The 17,680-nt window shown below is 40.7% G+C and overlaps 2 protein-coding genes and 1 long non-coding RNA gene across 8 annotated transcripts in view; 2 read left to right on the top strand and 1 right to left on the bottom strand.

Annotated features, from left to right (window-relative positions):
• LOC120797554 (ankyrin repeat and BTB/POZ domain-containing protein BTBD11-A) overlaps positions 1 to 5,841 on the top strand; it is a 166,657-nt gene extending 160,816 nt beyond the window's left edge. Inside the window, exons 15-17 of one of the 2 annotated variants that reach the window (XM_040141316.1) lie at positions 423 to 491; positions 596 to 709; positions 1,648 to 5,841. In XM_040141316.1, coding sequence (XP_039997250.1) covers positions 423 to 491; positions 596 to 709; positions 1,648 to 1,878 — 414 coding nt within the window. In that variant the 3' untranslated portion in view covers positions 1,879 to 5,841. The remainder of the gene's footprint in view (positions 1 to 422; positions 492 to 595; positions 710 to 1,647) is intronic. The other variant, XM_040141325.1, reaches the window with a different exon arrangement.
• Positions 5,842 to 6,097: 256 nt separating this feature from the next.
• LOC120797562 lies at positions 6,098 to 9,794 on the bottom strand. Of its 2 annotated transcripts, none has more exons than XR_005708539.1 (3): positions 9,619 to 9,788; positions 8,103 to 8,173; positions 6,098 to 6,357 (listed from the first exon to the last, which is right to left on the bottom strand). It is a non-coding gene; the product is annotated as an uncharacterized LOC120797562 (long non-coding RNA). The 2 variants fall into 2 exon arrangements; XR_005708541.1 differs by lacking the exon at positions 6,098 to 6,357 and adding an exon at positions 7,174 to 7,663 and having other exon boundaries at positions 9,619 to 9,794.
• On the top strand, positions 8,772 to 16,645 carry LOC120797538 (zinc finger protein 420-like). 4 transcript variants are annotated; one of them, XM_040141276.1, is made up of 7 exons: positions 8,772 to 9,142; positions 10,871 to 11,073; positions 11,471 to 11,572; positions 11,681 to 11,776; positions 11,927 to 12,037; positions 12,325 to 12,448; positions 13,771 to 16,645. In XM_040141276.1, exons 1-7 carry the CDS (start codon positions 9,115 to 9,117, stop codon positions 16,386 to 16,388), a joined length of 3,282 nt encoding a protein of 1,093 aa, XP_039997210.1. In that variant the 5' UTR covers positions 8,772 to 9,114; the 3' UTR covers positions 16,389 to 16,645. The 4 variants fall into 4 exon arrangements, with proteins under 4 accessions (XP_039997210.1, XP_039997221.1, XP_039997230.1 ...); XM_040141287.1 differs by lacking the exon at positions 8,772 to 9,142 and adding an exon at positions 9,271 to 9,689; XM_040141296.1 differs by lacking the exon at positions 8,772 to 9,142 and adding an exon at positions 9,832 to 10,019.
• The last annotated feature ends 1,035 nt before the right edge of the window (positions 16,646 to 17,680 follow it).

Below are 17,680 nucleotides of genomic sequence, written 5' to 3'. Positions count from 1 at the left end.
GTAAGAAGTCTATTGTATTATCTTTTGTTTTTGCCAGTGAGGACATATGATGAGACAAAACCCAAATCTACCATGATGATTTGTGTTTTCACATGCAGAGTCAGTTAGGACTGCATCTAGTAATTATAGATATTTGAAACCAGCACCAATATCGATTATTTGAGAGTTTTATTTATAAGTATACATGTTCCTTACTGAAACCTAGAATGTACATCTCAAGTCGATTTTATTTATATAACCTAAATCCTTGATTCGGATGAGGGAAAAACTCCCATTGAAAAAACCCTTTAACGGGGGTAAAAGGAAAGAAATCTCTGAAAATGGTAACAATAGTAAAATTACAATTTTAAAAAAAAAAGACACTTAAAAAAAACAATGTAAATTATACTATAGACTGTAGCCTGTTCTGTTCTGTGTTTCAGTTGGTTATGCAGTATCTTTACTGTGGAGGCACTGAGTCCTTGCACATACGCAACACTGAAGTTATGGAGGTAAGACAGACTCAACCAGAGCCTGCTGAGCCACGGCGCTAGAATTGGTGTTTCTAATCCCAAATCCTGTACCTCATTCTGTGTGGCTGTACTGTTCCCTGCAGCTCCTGTCTGCAGCCAAATTCTTCCAACTAGAGGCCCTTCAGAGACACTGTGAGATCATCTGCTCCAAGAACATCACCACCGAAACCTGCGTGGACCTGTACAAACACGCCAAGGTGAGAAACCGTCTCTGGGAACGCGTGACGGACTGATGTCATGTTGTCATAAAATACCACCGTAAATGAGCCAAAAATGTAAAAAAAAGTGTTCCTGTAATAAATTCTTACAGAGGGTACAAACATAACATTAACTAGCCAGAGTTAATTCGTAAAAATGTTACATTAAAGTGGATGAAACAGTCCTACTGCCCGTTAAAACAGTTTCTTTAAAGCTGCACTAATCAATATTTTTAGTAGTAAGAATGATGTGGGTTCATGTTTGTCTCTTGTAGAGATTTACCCACAGAGAATTATCAACCAATTCTGCAGGTTCCCTCACCTGTCCAGATGTTCAGCATCTTTTAATTCGTTGTTTTGGTTTTACGGCCAACAACTTTGTTTCGGCTCACTCTCACTGCTTTCATAGTGATGTCTTCGGCGAAGAATCTCTAAAACTGATCGGTTCATTCGCAACGTCCTGCCTTTTAAAATGCCCCAGTTCCCAGGAGTCGATTCTGTCCTCGGCCTCCAAACCTGTATGTATTAGATGTAAGATTGTTGGGCCTAGTTGTCTTGTTGTGAGTCATTTTATAGCAACATATGTGAGACAGGCAGAGTCAGCAACCAGCTGGTGAACATAGTGGAGCGATTAGCAGCTAATGAGCCACATATGTCCTTCATGAGTTGGTGGAGACCAAAAACAGAGCTAAAAGTAAAGAAAATATAGGACGCAAATTCAACAAGTGGACAGATACATGACTCTGAATGAATGCTAATGTCGTTGAGTAACTGCTGGATGAGTAAGCAAACCACTGTTTGCTTACATGTTTCCCATATTAACTTTATAAGTTGATAATATGTCTGTGTTGTTTTTCTAGCTTTGCGCTGCCCCCTTCCAAACAGTAAATAACTCTGTATGCCCTTTGTCTCGCACTCTTCTTTTTTTTTTAACGTAGTTCCTTGGTGCCACGGAGCTTACGGCTTTCATCGAGGGCTATTTCCTGAAGAACATGGTGCTGCTAATTGAAGTCGACAGCTTCAAGCAGCTTCTGTACGAACCTCCCCCCGTCGATAGCCCGGTGTCCAGCCCTGGCATCTGCTCCGACATCCTCCACGACCTGGAGAAGACTCTGGCCACGCGCATCCACTCCATCCACCTCTCCACCTCCAAGGGCTCTGTGGTGTAACAAACGTCCCCTCCGGGGCCTCCTGATCCAGCCACAGCATCAATGTAACACCCACCCAGCGTCCTGCTATACAGCCCCTTCGTCCTGTTCTGGCCCCATTGCTGAAGAGGAGTTTTTATGTCAGGGATTCCCTTTAATTCTGCCTGTTTCAGCCACCTGAGTTTTAATTGTGGCACACGTGTCTATATCAGAGAGACAGAACTTTCTTGTCTTGTCAGAGGCTTGAACTCGTTGTCCCAATGCCTCCCACTGATCACTTCACACCCCATTCAGTAGGAGAAACAACTGACCTGACCCAGCAGTATCACTTAGACGTAACCATGATTATGAAACTTTCTATTGTATTTCATATAGAATAAATGCATGAAATACATACTTCACACCTGAATTTTAACTCAATAAAAGCAGCTTTCTCATCATCTCTGATATGAGACTTTGGTTTACAAATAACATCACTTTATGGAAGTGGATGCCATTGCAGTATAAAGTTTCACACATGCCAAAACATAAATATAATCCTACTATACAACCAATAAAAGTGATTAGTAGCAATGCCAGCAGACGGACTTTTAGGTGGACTTATATGAACTTCTATACATTTCATTCTGTCACTTCTATGTTGGATACGTTTCACTGTGTTATATCTACTATGTGCAGAGGCCAAACTGATCACAGGAACTTCCACCGCGGCCGACACTGCAGCGCTGATCCGACTAAAGACGGCCCACTCAGTGAAATCTATGCTGACGTATGCTTGAAACATGGATGTCCAACTGGGGAATGAACTTGCGATAACCCCGCGAACACTGTCGTTTTTTTTTTTTTTGCATGACACCTCCTCAACTGAGCTGCCCTGATATTTGCTTTTTATGCAGAGCTTACTTCACGGACCACTTTCGCCAAGGGGAAGTAAGGGAAAACGCTGCTTATGAACTTTGTATCCACTGCAAAACAGACTGATCTGAGTGGAATCTGGAGATAGATTTGATTTAAAGATACTTAAGGCAAAGTGTAAATACGTCCCGAAAGTCATTGTGCTGGTCGTTCTTTTTTTTAAAATCTTAACTGATGTACAGTATTCTCCTACGCTCGCTTGGCTGACGACACCAGTCTCATTGAATGTGCTCCCTGAACAGTTTGTTCCTGCTGTATGTCTCTGTTTATGCAAGGTTGCATGTTTAATCTGTTTGTATGACTCCTCTGTTTCGCGTTAGGTGTGCTTTCTGTGTAGGGCAGAGTAGGGTGTCGATTGTTCCAGTTAAAGTCCAATCAAAGGATGTTCCCCTACATTATTTTGCTATTTCTGGTATATTCCCAATTATTATTATTATTTTAAAGTCACTTTTTGTTTCAGACCTCACCTCACATCTCAATTTCTCAGTAACATCAGCAATGAATTTATTAGACACATAATAGGCAATGTCACGTGACTCGCAAAGTGGGTTTCTATCCACCTGTTTTTATCCGCATTTTCAATTTGGACATAAAAACCCCTGACTGAATGAGCCAGAAACTCAAAAAAAAAAGTGACAGGGGGTGGAGGCTAAAGATTACAGTTTTGAGAAAACTAGAAGCACAATATGACGCTTCAAAGAATTTGCATTTGGATTCTGGGTCGAATTGACATGAATTCAGCAACTGTGATGCCACGTTTTGTTGCGAATTTCAACGACGAAGCGATCTGATTTCACCACTGCTCTGGTTCTCGCTTCTGACTGGCTTTTTCTCCACGGCAACAGCAGCCGCAGCCCATGTAGACTGACAGAAACCTGATTTCTCAGGGAAAGGGAGCAGAAATCCTTTGAAATGGGAGGAAAGAATGGGGGGGGGGGACTCTTGAGGAAACAGCAGCTCCTCACGCTTTGCAGCTCCATGGACCGTCATCAGTCATCAAATTCACAATGTGAAACAGCACATCTTCATACCAAAGCCAAACAAAGGGGGGAGCTAAATCCCAAACACCTGAGTCAATTACCACATGAATAAGTGAAAAAAGGGAAAAAAATTTAAACTTTTTTTGAGGAATGATGAAATGGGCAGTGCAGGATGAAGTTATTTTATTCAATTTTTTCAAAAAAGTTTTAAAAAAATGAGTATGGGAGGCAGACCAGACGATAGCCAGTCCATGTTTCATAACCAAGTTTCATTTTTATTCTGTTTATTTCAACATTCTGGTGTTTAAGTCAGTTATTGATGGGGTAATCGGCTCAAGGGTTTTGAGATCCGGTTCCCCTTTCTGATTGGATGTTACAAACCGTGGCGTTAGTATAAAGATGTGTTGTTTCATCTTGTTAATTTGATCCCCGACGAAGGTCCGTGACCGAAATGTTGCGTTGGGTTCTTTTTGTTCCATAAGGTTGCATTTTCCTACACACCTGCCCCACCTGCCGTGCATTAGATGACACTTATCAGTTCTAAAAAGGACCAAATGCTAAACCAAATGCTAAAACCTGTTATTCAGCAGCAGCCCCGGAGCACCAGCCCTGCTGTTTAATAGTGCAGTTCAACAGTATTTGAGGAAACCTCCAACTGACGTGACCATGACCCTCTCACTCGGACAAAGAGCATCTCAATTTAGGAGGAAATCCCTCGGCTCCTCAACATTTTGTGAATGTAACAATTCAACAAAAAGTTGAATATTTACAAAATGTGCAATTGTCGCCAGTCCAGCAAAAAAAACCCAAAAAAAACAACAAAAAAGATGCTTCCCCTCTGTTTCTAACGGCTTACAATGCAAATGTCTCGGAAGTGTCCTCATACTTTGTGGTGGTTGTTTCTACATTAATCCGGCTGTACCTTTTTAGATTAGAGACAAATCTTATCACATAAAATGTTGTAGCACACTCAAAATTACTTAAATATTTGTTTTGGGCCAAAAAACCATTGTAAGAGAAACATATAGGCATATATGAGTTGGTTTTAAGTTCTGTAAATAGTTACAGAAAATGAAATATAGATGTTATCCTACGACTTTATTTTCTTACCTACATACATAGCACTATATATTTTATTTTACATTCCACAGCTATTTTGTTTTACAAAAGAGAAAAAGATTATATAAAAAGATGCTTTAAACTTTAGAAATCAAGCAATATTTCCATTAGGTTGTATTACGTTGACTAGTACAATGAATTATATGCCACTGGATATGGAGCTACAGTATAAATGTGAAATGAAAGACACACAACATAGACAAACGAGTGACTGAAAAAAGCCTGAATATACTATTTTTGTGACATCCCATGGTGTATTTTCTTTTAAATGTATCTCACTCACTTTAAAACAATATTTCTAACTTAGTCTAGACTGCCAGTCTGTTGCTTTTTACCCTGATAGCTTTAATGAGGCTGTTATTTAGACCAACTCTGGTTGAGATAATTCAATTTTACAACATATTTGGCTTAATCCTGAATCATTATACACGCCCACATTTAAACTGACACTTGGTATTTAAATGTGAAATGTAACTTAAAGATGCAAACCCTTTTGTCTCCACAGAGGTGAAAAGGTTCATTATGATGTCAAGCACTTTCGGTGCCAGTGTTGCTGTAGCCTCAACACACAATCACAAGCATAAGTCTTTTAACCAGTAAGCTTAAGTTTAAGTCTAAACATAGGTTTAACATTAAAAGATGAGAATAAGCCAAAAGGCTTTGAGCTTATCTCTGGCTTTATTAGTCTTAATGTTATGTCATTAGCAAAAGACTAACTTCAGCTTTCCCCCTGTCCTGGCGCTTTCGATTCGAAACCCGGGTCAAAGCCGTAGAGTAAATGTCGGTTCGCATGGCTCTCCTTGTCTAATGTTGTTGAGAATGTGCTCTGTGCACCAGCTTTGTCCAACAAGACTCTCCCCTTAAGTTGTCTCAGCATTTATTTGCCTGCGTATTTGTTCCTGGTAATAAACAACATTTCTCCTAGAAGCAGTGGAAACGTGCATGGGACGTTCACTAGATTTCAAATCCATGGGGGGGGGGGGGTGTAGGGGAAGAATTTTTGCAATTTTTTTTCCCTTTGATGAGAATATGTATATTGTAAAAAATATATATATATGAAATATAAATTATACATGGTGTGAGAAGCAGGGATGTGGTGGAGTATAACAACAAAAAGGAATGTTACACTCGTGCTACAGTTTCTGTCGTTCCATGACATGCTTTTGTGGACAGCTAATAAACGACCACAGTTTAAACCGTAATGAGATCACTTTTTTCCTTTTTTTTTTTTTTTTTTTGCTTCATCACTGACATGTTTTGTAGCCACGCTAGAGCTGTCGCTCCGGGGGATGGCCGTTTCTGTCTGTTCTGTCCGTCAGCTTGCATCACCATGCTCACGGAGCAACCAGCACGGCTGTAGACTCCAAGTCTTGTATTACCGTGGGTAAAAGTTGCTGTGTTCATTCTGTGGGCTTCGGTGTTTGTGTGTCCCTCTGCCAGTTAGGCGTTGTTCTGTATATATTTTTTTAAAATTGTCAACAAATTCCTTCAAAAGACAGAGAGAAACTGTATTAGTGTGTTTTTCAATATTTCCTGACCTCCCGCCGCTGTCTGTGGCACACAGCCTCAAGGCCATTCCCCAAAGATGTTAATCTTTAGAAATGGGTCACAAATAGTTTCTTTCTTTCTTTCTTTCTTTTTTAAAGGCTCAGTAAATTCAAAAAATAGCCGGACACTGTAGATTATAAAAGGGTTTCTTAAAAAAAGAGTAAGTGGCCGATTAGCTAGGTAATATTTTCAGCTGTGGATCAACACACATTTGGTGCTCTAGTGAGTATTTCCAGCAGCAGGACAGTGTTTTGTGGCGTCGCCTCAAAGTAAAAGTGATAATGAAGGAGCAGTTCAGCCGGTGCAAAGGTGTGGCTCATTTTTGTGTCTCTTGGAATAGTTCTGGACAAACACCGCAGCTCTATAACGCCGAGGGGCACGACAAACAATGGCTTTAGATACACAGGCAATACTTGTAAATCAAATAACGGTCGCTTTTGATCTTTTCAGGGGATTTGTTGACAGTATGAAAAAATATCGGTGAGAATAAGAGAGAAAAATAAGCAGAACATAGAAGATCACTAGACCTGAAGACTAAATCCGCAATGACAGAGACATGTTTGATGTTTGAAGCATTCAGTCTTAATTTTAAACCATCACGAGGAGGAAGGAGAGGTATAAGGAACAATGGCTCATATAACATTCAATCCTAGACTTTATTTGTAAGAACAGCAAATATCAACGGTCACTATGTAAACAACTTTGATTTTTTTTTTTTTTTTTTTTATCAAATAATGGTAAATTCTTCCTTCAGGAGTCCCAGTATTTGCATTCATCTACGTATAAAGTATTGAAAACATTTAAACAGCACCATGAAACTTACTAAGAGGTTGGACTGAACTTGCATAACCAATTTAAGACCACTCACGAAAAAGAGGATCATTTATGGAAAAAAACTAGAGCAACACAGAAATTACAGATGAAAAGCAAGCATAGCAGCCTTAGTTTGGAATAGCTTTAGTCTTTTACAAGGACACCGCAGCATCCCCTGAATAAAAATGTGACAAATCTGGCCACAGCCCAGCACCGGGGCGTTTTATCAATCCCTTTACCTCAACTGAGCAAATGACACAAGACTCTAAAAGTCACGACGGCTCCTTCACAAAGCCAGTGGACTTGTCTGCAGTCAGACTGATGAAGAAATACAAGGTCATGTAAAGTCTGGAGGAGAGTTTGGCTGTGATTCCTTTTTTTTTTCTCTCTCTCTCTCTCTCTCTCTACAGGAATACACTCCACCGAAGACACTGAAGGAAAGAATTATACCACAGTTAAGTTACGGTTATTTCTTTATGTAAATGAATAGATAAATGAGGTTTGCAGGCAGCATTGTCTCATGGTTTTGTTCACACAACAGTAAATGAATATGCAACGATACTGATAATTTACTAATTGTTTAAGGTATTTTTAAGCAAAAATGACAAAAAAACAAAAAATACAAAAACAAAAACAAACTCCAAATGTAAATATTTGCTGTTTTTCTTGATGGTCTATGATAGTAACATCAACATCTTTGGGTTTTAGACTGTTGGTCGGGCAAAATAATTAATGGACTATGAAAAAAAAAGCCAGGGGCTTTTTCATTCTTTTCTGACAATTAACAAATCAAGAAAATAATCAGCAAATTAATCGATAATGGAAATAATTGTTAGTAACAGCCCTAATGTATATAACATCCATATCTACCTTATTTGTAGTCCATCGCAGCCGACAGAAATCATTGGCGCCATAGACATCGGGTCATTTTTTTCACTGACCTAAAAGAGAAAATTATATCAGCCTCAACGCCATAATTTAGCCAGAAAAGAAGAGAGTACATATTCTGAGTTCAAACATTCAACAGGCAGTATACAACAACTAAAACAATCATTTTTAAAGAATTAAATTCCTCATTTAACCTTTCTGTTCAACAAAAAGGTTGAATTTGCTGCACTGTCTTAGAATGACATATTTGGGCTCATTTCATAAAGCAAGTATATTTTTCGACTGGACAGAGAAGCTACAAGAAATGTCTCTGAGAAGGTTTTACTTTCTATGAAGCGTGTTTGCTGGCACGTATGGGTTGACAGAGATTGATGTTACATGGCATTTCAGGTATTTAGCATTTGACCAGTTTTACACACAAATCATTTGGTTCCCTAAAAATGTTATTGCCACAGTGTATAAACATCTGAAGCGTTAGGCCAAACAGTAGACATTTGGAAAATTGAACTCTTTACGAAAGAGCGAATAATTATATTATTATTTTTATGCCAAATAGGAAGAATTTGTGGGGTTTGCTACTGAAGGCAAGTGTGTTTGGGCTCGTTTCCTAAAATGGCCTCTGGGGGGCAGTGGAGCCCAAGACAACTTCTTGTAAGCCTGACATCACCCGAGTGAAGAAGAAGAAGAAGCTCTTTCCTTCACAGGCAGTCTAGAAGTTGGTCAAATCAAAACTACCACACATAGTAGTTGTCTTGACAAAAAATAACAAAAATAAATGTCTTACAGGTCGTATGAGTAGGCACGAACCCGTTATAGCCGTCGGTTACCGAGTGACAACAGTGAAACGTATGTTAGTGACTACGCCTGCGCACTCAAAACAGAATATCGAGCCGCCCTTCCTCCCCGCCAACTTGCACCGCAGGGTCGGGCGGACGTCGACTCACAACAACCCCGAGTTGATTTGCGTCTCCGACTGAATACTTTCCGAGGTAAAATGGAAAGCTCACATCGCACCGAAAACGGTAAGATGACAAGAATTCAGACAGATATCACCAATCGCGAGTTATCAGGTTTTCTTTTGGATTGTGTGCGTCCGATTTTGAACATGGCGTACCCCGCTCTGAGATGGCGGTGGCTTTGTGCTGGGTTACAGCACCGGAGAGCTGGTGTGTGCAATAGTTCTGGGAAGGAGCTTAACGTCGGCTTAGCTAGTTAGCAAACAGTCCATCCTGATATTTTACCATAACAGAAATGCTTTGACTTCACAGGCAGTGACAATTACTTGTCCACATAGATTAGTTAGCGACGGAAAACGAGCACTGTTAACGGCTGACAGGTGCTACATTCGCGGGCTTTAGCTAGCTAGTGGCTAAAAACAAAAATACAAAGCAACTAGCGCCTGAAAGTCGGACAGGCGTTAAAACAGACATACAGCAGCGTGTTTCTTTAAACAAAATACTAAAAAGAAAAGGGATGTAATTCCAAAGAAGTGCACCACCTTTACAATTTCCGCACAACTTCGACAGCATGGAAAGTCACGACTAATTGCAGCCATGTTTACCACTTCGTGTGAGTGCTCGTCGGGTCGTTCGTAATTACGACACACTTGCCAGTCCCTGAAGGCAACCCGGGGTCAGTTTGGAGCCGGCGGTCGTGTAGTTGCTACCTCAACTGCACAAGCTGGGGCCACAGAAACCCGATTTTTAACGTTGGTCAGTTAGGGTTATGGTAGGATAATTAATTATAAATTTGGTTGGGAATAGCTTTGTTTGGAAATGTACGGAAAACTGTAAAAAATTAGTTCATCTCAAAGTCAGCTTTAGGAGCCATGTGCCAAAATCTAGGTTCCATACTGTCATTATTTTATGTCATTATTATTTTTAATATTGTGATTGACTGGTATGTATTCCCAAATAAATGTGAGTTAAATTAAAATGCCAAACATGAGGTCATGTAGTGTTCCCCCATACATACAACTAAGGTCTGTTTGTTGTTGCTGTAATTATTACACACTTGCCAGTCCTGATCGCAACCGGGTACTACAGTGTCTGGGTATCTGGGGCCCTGGACCCAAAAGGGACCCCAAAGGACTGGGGTTCACAGTTAGATTTTAGGGCTGCATCTAACAGTTATGTCCGTTATTGTTTGATTTGCTTTTTTGTCTCGATAAGTTGATTGTGCCTGTAAAATGTCTAAACATATTCACAAATGCCCTTTATGATGTCCAGCAGCTCAAGGAGATTCAATTTGTCGTTTTACTTAGACCGACTCTCCCAAAGCTAAAGTGAGTTTACTATCATATATGACCCAAAAAAGCGTCAAGTACTCTCATTTGTGAAGTGGGGACCAGAAAATGTTTGCCATTTTTGCTTGAAAACGGTTAGCAAAATAGTTTATTTGCTTGCTTTTTGCGATTGATTAATTGATACATTCATTAGACTAAAAAAAAGTAAATGATAGTCATTATAATTAAACATATTTGTACAGAATGTAGTTTGAAATGTATATTAAGAATTAGGTTTAACAGAAAATACTTCCTGTATAGGCTTAGAGTATTTATATGTGAACGCAGTTAGGACATAGTTAGTGGACATGGTTAGACACATAGACATAGAAAGTAAACAAAGTTTTTTCTGTTGTTTGTCTTTTAATAAAAGGCCAATGCTAATAACACATCAGCCTGAACACCAACTTTGAACATATTTCAGTTTACTCTGATAAGCGGACTCACGTCGTAATATATCTTCCAGATCAACCTCTTCTGCTACCGTCTCTGCGCCTCTTTATACCCCCACTGCGCCTGGTGTCTGCAGCCATGTGGCAGGTGGTCCAGAGGGGAAATGTGCAGGACTATGGGATGGTGGAGGAGTTCATCAGCACTGTCACAGAAATTGTACCTGAACTATTGAATGCAGATCAGAAAGCTCAGCTCCTCTTGGGACTCAGAGCACGGGTAAGACTGTTGAGTGTTTTAGCAAAGACATTTAATGATTTCATAAGTAAACACAGGTGAGTAAATAAAATGATGACAGAAGCAGCTTGGTTTCTGCCCCTTCAGATGTTAAGCTTTCAAAATAAAGTTTAAAAACCTATATTTATGCCTTTTGGCTGTCACATTGATTCACTTTTTGTAATGGGTATAATCATAGCAATATCACTTCAAAATTCAAAGCATCTAAAACAACACAAATCTAAATGATCTGACTGACAGTAACCTGCAAGGCTCCATATTTCTCATCTAATCTATAATTTTCCAGATCTGAATCCCGTGAGTTTACTGTCGGTGAATGATAATTCCACGTGCTGCACTGTCTGTTATATTTACCTTGAGGTGAAATCATCTGTTGCAGGTGGTTCTTGAATTGTGTCAAGCTGAGCAGATAACAGACACAGAAACCATTGAGATGCACCTGGAACGGATCAAGTCCCTCGTATCCACTTGGGCAGCGCAGGTTAGCTTCTTAAAATGTGATATGCAGGCACTGCAATGTGGTCGTGTTTTACATCAAGTGATTTGTCTTTCCTCTTAAACTACAACTCTGCAAATTTTTTTGTTCCAGCCATGTTTTGCAGAGGTTGAGTTTCCAGAATCAAACTTTGTGGATCAAATTGAATTGTTGTTGAAAGACCCTCAAGAGAAGGAGAAGTTTTTCCAGGTTTGTGGTTTTGTGTTGGCCTGTGTTCATGTTAAACGCCTGGTATTTCGTGGACTGTATTTGTGCTAAAGTATCCCACAACCACTGTGTGGTATATTGTGTTGCTGTCAATATTGCTACAACAGTGATTTTTTTTTTTTTTTTTCCCAGGATGTTTTCCTGACAGATTTTGGGCCTGAATATGACAGCGCTCTGCAGGTGCTAATGCTGGATTTCCTGACCAGACTGGAGAAGCTTCTTCCAGTACCAGACATCCAGCAGGTACTGGAATCTTTGGGGGAAACTAAGCTTTGACTAACCAGTTAGTTTGTCACTTACTAGAAAAAAAACTGTTTGATGTATAAAGGAGAGCCTTATTGTAGGCAGGTAGAGTAAACATTCACCTAGTCATAGCCAGATCTTATTAGCTTCATCTGGTGGTTTATGTTAATCCAATATCACGATTAAAGTTGAAAGTAGGACACTGGATTTCTTTAGCACATAAGACAGAGCACAACATATTTTTAAAAAAAAAAATATTTTTTCCTGTAATCTTGTCTCTTCCCCAGACTGCGTCCATGCTCTGTGCTGTCCCATCTGCCCTGGAGGAGTGTGTGCACTCAGTTCCTGACCCGCAACACCTGAAAACTGTGCTCCTGTACCACACAACACTCGGACATTTTGATTTATCTGGTGAGTTTCATCTGGGCTGCATATATTGTCTTTGGCTGTGGGTAAAACATGCAAAAATATATTTAATGAATCTTTAAATAAGATTTAATCCATTAAATTACTGATTAATGAGTTGTTTACATGCACACTAGTATCCAGATAGTGAGCGGGTGATATCCTGGTTTCAGAATTATCAGAAAGTCCTTATCCCAGTTTCTCAAAACCTGAGTTTTCGCTGGCATACTTGATAGAGGCCAGGGGAGTGTTTCATAAAGGAGACTCCAAAAAGCTGGTCTTTTCTTCCGAGAAACCCGTCTTGAGTGAGCCTAACAAACCGAACCAGGATTTATCTGCTTCGTAAAGTCCACTCAGCGATCAGGACATCAGTCTTAGACGAGTCAGGTTTATTTTGTGACGTTGAAACGGGGACCTGAGACATCAAACTCTGGTCACAATAATTCACAATGAAGAAAATAGATGTGTAAAGACAAACCACAGTGTTTGCAGCCATGAGCAGCAGATTTTAAGTATATACTATGGAAAGTAAAATATTACAGCAAAAACACTAGTTTCTTATTTTCTAAATTAAGATAGATAAAATCATAATTATATTACCACTGTTCTGGACGGCCAGATCCTACAACTTTAATGCTAAAGTTTATACAATGCAAGATGACTGTTTCCTCAGAGTTGACAAAAACAGAGAGAGGTAGCTTGAGTTTGTGAAATTCTAAAAGGAAAAAAGAAACTAAAGCCACAGATGGCTGGAAGACGCAAACAGTGAAATTCAATTTTCTATCAGCAGTCTCACTCGGACTATGGTTTTAGCCATAACATTTAAAATACTACTCCAGTAATATTAAAACAAGCTCACTACAATTTATAACGGGTCTCTTGACAGCGGCCATGTGGGAAATCGCAGTGTGGGGCTCCTCAAACCGCAAAACAGCTGACCAAAATTCCCCACATTCCATAGTATCTGAAAATTAGTTCATAGATTCACCCCAAGAAGTCTTAGATCCAACTGATCCAACTCGAATGTGAACAAGCCTGTATTTATAAAGGTTTGAGGCTCTAGGACTTTTTGCTATTACATCAGCTCCAGATACATTTTAAGCCAGTTTTGAAGAACGGATTAATTTAGGCTCGTGTCAGATCAAAAATAATTAAAATCAAGCTAACTCAGTGTGTAGAATAGGGCCCCGAATAATACTAGAAACCTGGATAGCAATGTGCATGTAAACGTGCTAAATAATACGTGTGATTGTTGTCTATGAACTGATTTTAATTTTTGTTAACAGCAGCTAACCATAAAGGTAATGGGGTTCTTCTTTTCCCCACAGATGAAACTCAGACCATTCCATCCTCTTTTGGGAATTGCATCCTCTCTTCATTGTCCCTCCCTCAGCTGGAGAAGGTTGTAATCGATGCAGACCAAATACAGTTACAGCCTCCTTCAGAGCAGATGCCGGGTTGTATGACTGTCCAGGTGGAGGGTGAAACTGTGACTCTGTTGGACTACATACAGATTGAACAGCCGTCAGGTTTGGTTGAGCCTGATGATCGGGAAGAAAATGAAGTGAACGAGAAGGACACTGCTGGAGACGCATCGGATGAGAACATTAGTGACAGCTTAAAGCCAGCAGCTTTTCAACCGCTCAAACAAAGCAAAAGGCTGCAGTTAAAAAGAAAAGCTTTAAAAGACAAAGACTCAGCGACAGCTAAGAGGCAAAGAAAAAAATACCCCAACAATAAGACATGTCCTGTCTGCAATAAGACTTTCCTCCGAGCAGCAGCAATGAGACGACACCAGGAAATTCATTCTGCAAATCGGGATCTCAGGTACAAGTGCGCCAACTGTGACAAGCGGTTCAGGGACCATTACGACATGAACCGACACAACATGCGCGTTCACGAAAAGGAAGAGATGAGCAACAACGCTAAAGAAGATGACACGGGGGATCCCAGCACCTCCGAGATGTCGGAAAACAAAAATTGCACTCTGTGTGGGAAGTATTTTGCCCGCCGAGTGGACATGGAGCGGCACATGAAGTCCCACTCAGAGGACCGTCCGTATAAATGTTCTTTCTGTGAGAAGAAATTCAAGAATCCTTATGTCTTAAAGAGACACCAGAAGGAGATTTGTAAGAGCAGAGAGCTGAAAAAGCCAAAGAGGAGAGAGACGCAGCGATCAAATCCACAGCCGCCTTCAGAGGGGACGACAGAGGGTAAAATCTGTCCCATCTGCAGCAGGATCTTACCTTGCACTGCGGACATCGCCAAGCATTTACGGTCTCACTCAGAAGAGCGCCCTTTCATCTGCGTCACTTGCGAGAAGGGCTTCAAGTACAAGGACACGTTGAAGAAGCACCAGATCATTCACGGTCACGAGGGGATCAGAGAGGAACAGAGCAAGACAGTGGAACAGATTTTGGCTGAAGCAGACACTCAGAATTGCGACGATACAAGTAGCTTTGATAAAAAAGAATGTAATCCTGACGTACCTACAGATGCTTCCGAGGAGTCCCCGCCTGCACCTGTGCAAAAAGTCAACAAAAAAGCCCTGAAAGTGTGCCCCGTCTGTTCTAGGGCGTTCGACAGTGTCAAAACACTGAACAGGCACATACAGTGTCACACAGACGATCGGCCGTATCATTGCGTCCACTGCAAGAAGCGTTTTAAACACATGCACGGGCTGAAAAGACACCAGATTTATGCCATTTGTCACAAGAAAATCACCCGATTCTTGTGGAAAAAAGAGCCGAGAGCGGGGCCCAGCCAAAGTGAAGTGACCGGCACCGACCCCCAACAGGGGCCGCCGCTGAAGATACCCGTGTGGTGTTCAAACTGTGGCAAACACTTCGAGTACCTGTCCGCTTTGAAGGAGCACCAGGAAAACGTGTGCAAAGTGGATGTGAGGGAAATCATGAAATGCGATGACTGCGGGAAAGAATTCAAGAGCATGACCATGCTCAAAGTGCACCAGAGGATTCACGATCCGCTCTACTGCAAAGAGTGCGGCAAGATACTCGCGAATGAGCCGGCTTTCGAGAGGCACAAACTCATGCACAGGCCGATGCAGTGCACAATGTGCGACAAGACTTTTACCCTACTGAGACGCTTGAGGGAACACTACGAGAAGCAGCACAACTTCAGCGGTCCATATCCCTGTGCACAATGTGACAAAACCTTCATCCAGCTGTCCTATCTCGCCATCCACCAGAGGATCCACAAAGGAGAGTTCCCTTACATTTGTAACTTGTGTCCAGAGAAGTTCAGGTCGTCAAACTGTCTGACGGTTCACCAGAGGAAACACACCGGGGAGAAGCCCTTCTTGTGCTGGCAGTGTGGAAAATGTTACCGCTCAGCCTCAGAGCTCACTGTCCACATGGGAACTCACTCGGAGGAGAGACCCTGGGCCTGCACGCAGTGCGACATGGCGTATCGCACTAAGCTGCAGCTTACGAACCACGTCGAACAAATCCACATGGGCGTCCGGTATCCCTGCAACAGCTGCGGGAAGCAGTTCATGAAAGAGACGTCCCTGAAGAGGCACGAGCTCATCCACACAGGTGAGAGGCCTCACCAGTGCACAGTGTGCGGCAAGACCTTCCTGACTGCCAACGAGCTCCGACTACACAACAGGTATCACACCGGGGAGCGGCCGTACAAGTGTGAAGTATGTGGCAAAGCCTTCATCCAGTCGGGATATTTGAAGTCGCACATGCGCATCCACACAGGAGAGAAGCCATTTAAATGTGACGTGTGTGATAAAGGATTCAGGTTGTCCTATCACATGAAGAAACACAGGCGGACTCACGCCGGGAAGCAAAAGAGCTACATATGCGAGGAGTGCGGGTTAGCGTTCCTCCAGAAGAAATCCCTTTGGGAACACTCGCTCACTCACAACGTGAAAATCGAACCTGCATTCACTGATGAAGTGAGGATAGAGTTTCAGTAGAAATCCTTTTATTTTCATGCAGGTCATTTTCTTTTATACAGTGTTGAGGTATCCAGTGCAGTCACCAAAAAACACTCAATTTCATGGTTCTTAATTTTGCCCTTTTATTTGATTTCGACCAATTTGTAAGTTGTTGTTTACCTCGTTGCTTCACTGTGTTGATTCACATGTTCTATAAGGCACATTGACGATCTATACGGCATGTACATAATTTCTGCTTACATTGCTTTTTTGAAATAAATCAACCTTGAGTGTGATTCCTGCTCCCTTCATTTTTAAGTCAAAAGTTCGGTAACACTGGCGTGCTGTCAGGACAACAAAGGCAAGGAGCGCTTAACCAGAAGAAGCCTCCTCCTCTCTTCTGTAGTTGGTTGTAAAAGTCGCCGCTCACCACCGCGCTGCAATGATTGACACAATTAATTGACGGTAGTTAGGACCATCAGTTAGTAGCTTTGAGTAACTCGACAGAAAATTGCCCATCAGGCCCTAGTTCCTGTTTCTCCAATATCAGGATTTGCTTCTTTTCTCTGTTTCATATTATTTTACATGAAATATCTTTGGCTTCAGACTTTCAGTTGGGCAAAACAAGCAATTTAAAGCCTGGGCTTTGGGAGATTGAAATGGACATTTTTCACTGTTCTGTAAATTTTAGATCATTCGATTTAGGACTACAACTAATAATTATTTTTATTATTGATTAATCTTAGAGCCCAAGATGACACCTTTAAATGTCCAGTTTTGCCCAATTAACAATATAAAACCCCAAAGATGTTTAATTTACTGCCATAAAACAGAGAAAAGTAGCAAATTCTGACATTGAACTTTTGTTTGTAAAGCGTGTCAAATGATTAATCAAATATTAAAAGAGTTACTGATTAATTTTTCTGTTGATTAAGTATTCGATTTATTGGCTTAGCAGCTCTAAAGATTTACAGGTTAGTAAGTAGTGAAAATAACTTCACTGCAGTGGTATATAAAAGTATATTAGAGGTCTATTTTGTCATTAGATGCCATACAACTAAAACATAAGTAAAGATCAACATAAATTGAGTGAAAAACACTTTATACAATAGTTAAAACAGACTAACATACAATCTTAAAAAAAAAAAAATGTTTGAGTTTGTATTGAATCTTAATCAATTTATTCCATTCATGAGTATTAATGGAATAAAACATTTACAGATGTTAACTACTTTGTGGCAACATTACCAGTGTGTCCCAACTGTATACTATATACTGACTGTACACAGTAAATATAAAAATAAATCGTCTTAGTAAACTGTTTTTGCAGT

Source organism: Xiphias gladius, chromosome 2, assembly GCF_016859285.1.
Source record: "Xiphias gladius isolate SHS-SW01 ecotype Sanya breed wild chromosome 2, ASM1685928v1, whole genome shotgun sequence".
Classification (NCBI taxonomy): domain Eukaryota; kingdom Metazoa; phylum Chordata; class Actinopteri; order Istiophoriformes; family Xiphiidae; genus Xiphias; species Xiphias gladius.
Note: the sequence above shows the minus strand (reverse complement) of the source record. Positions and strands in the feature narration are given on the sequence as shown.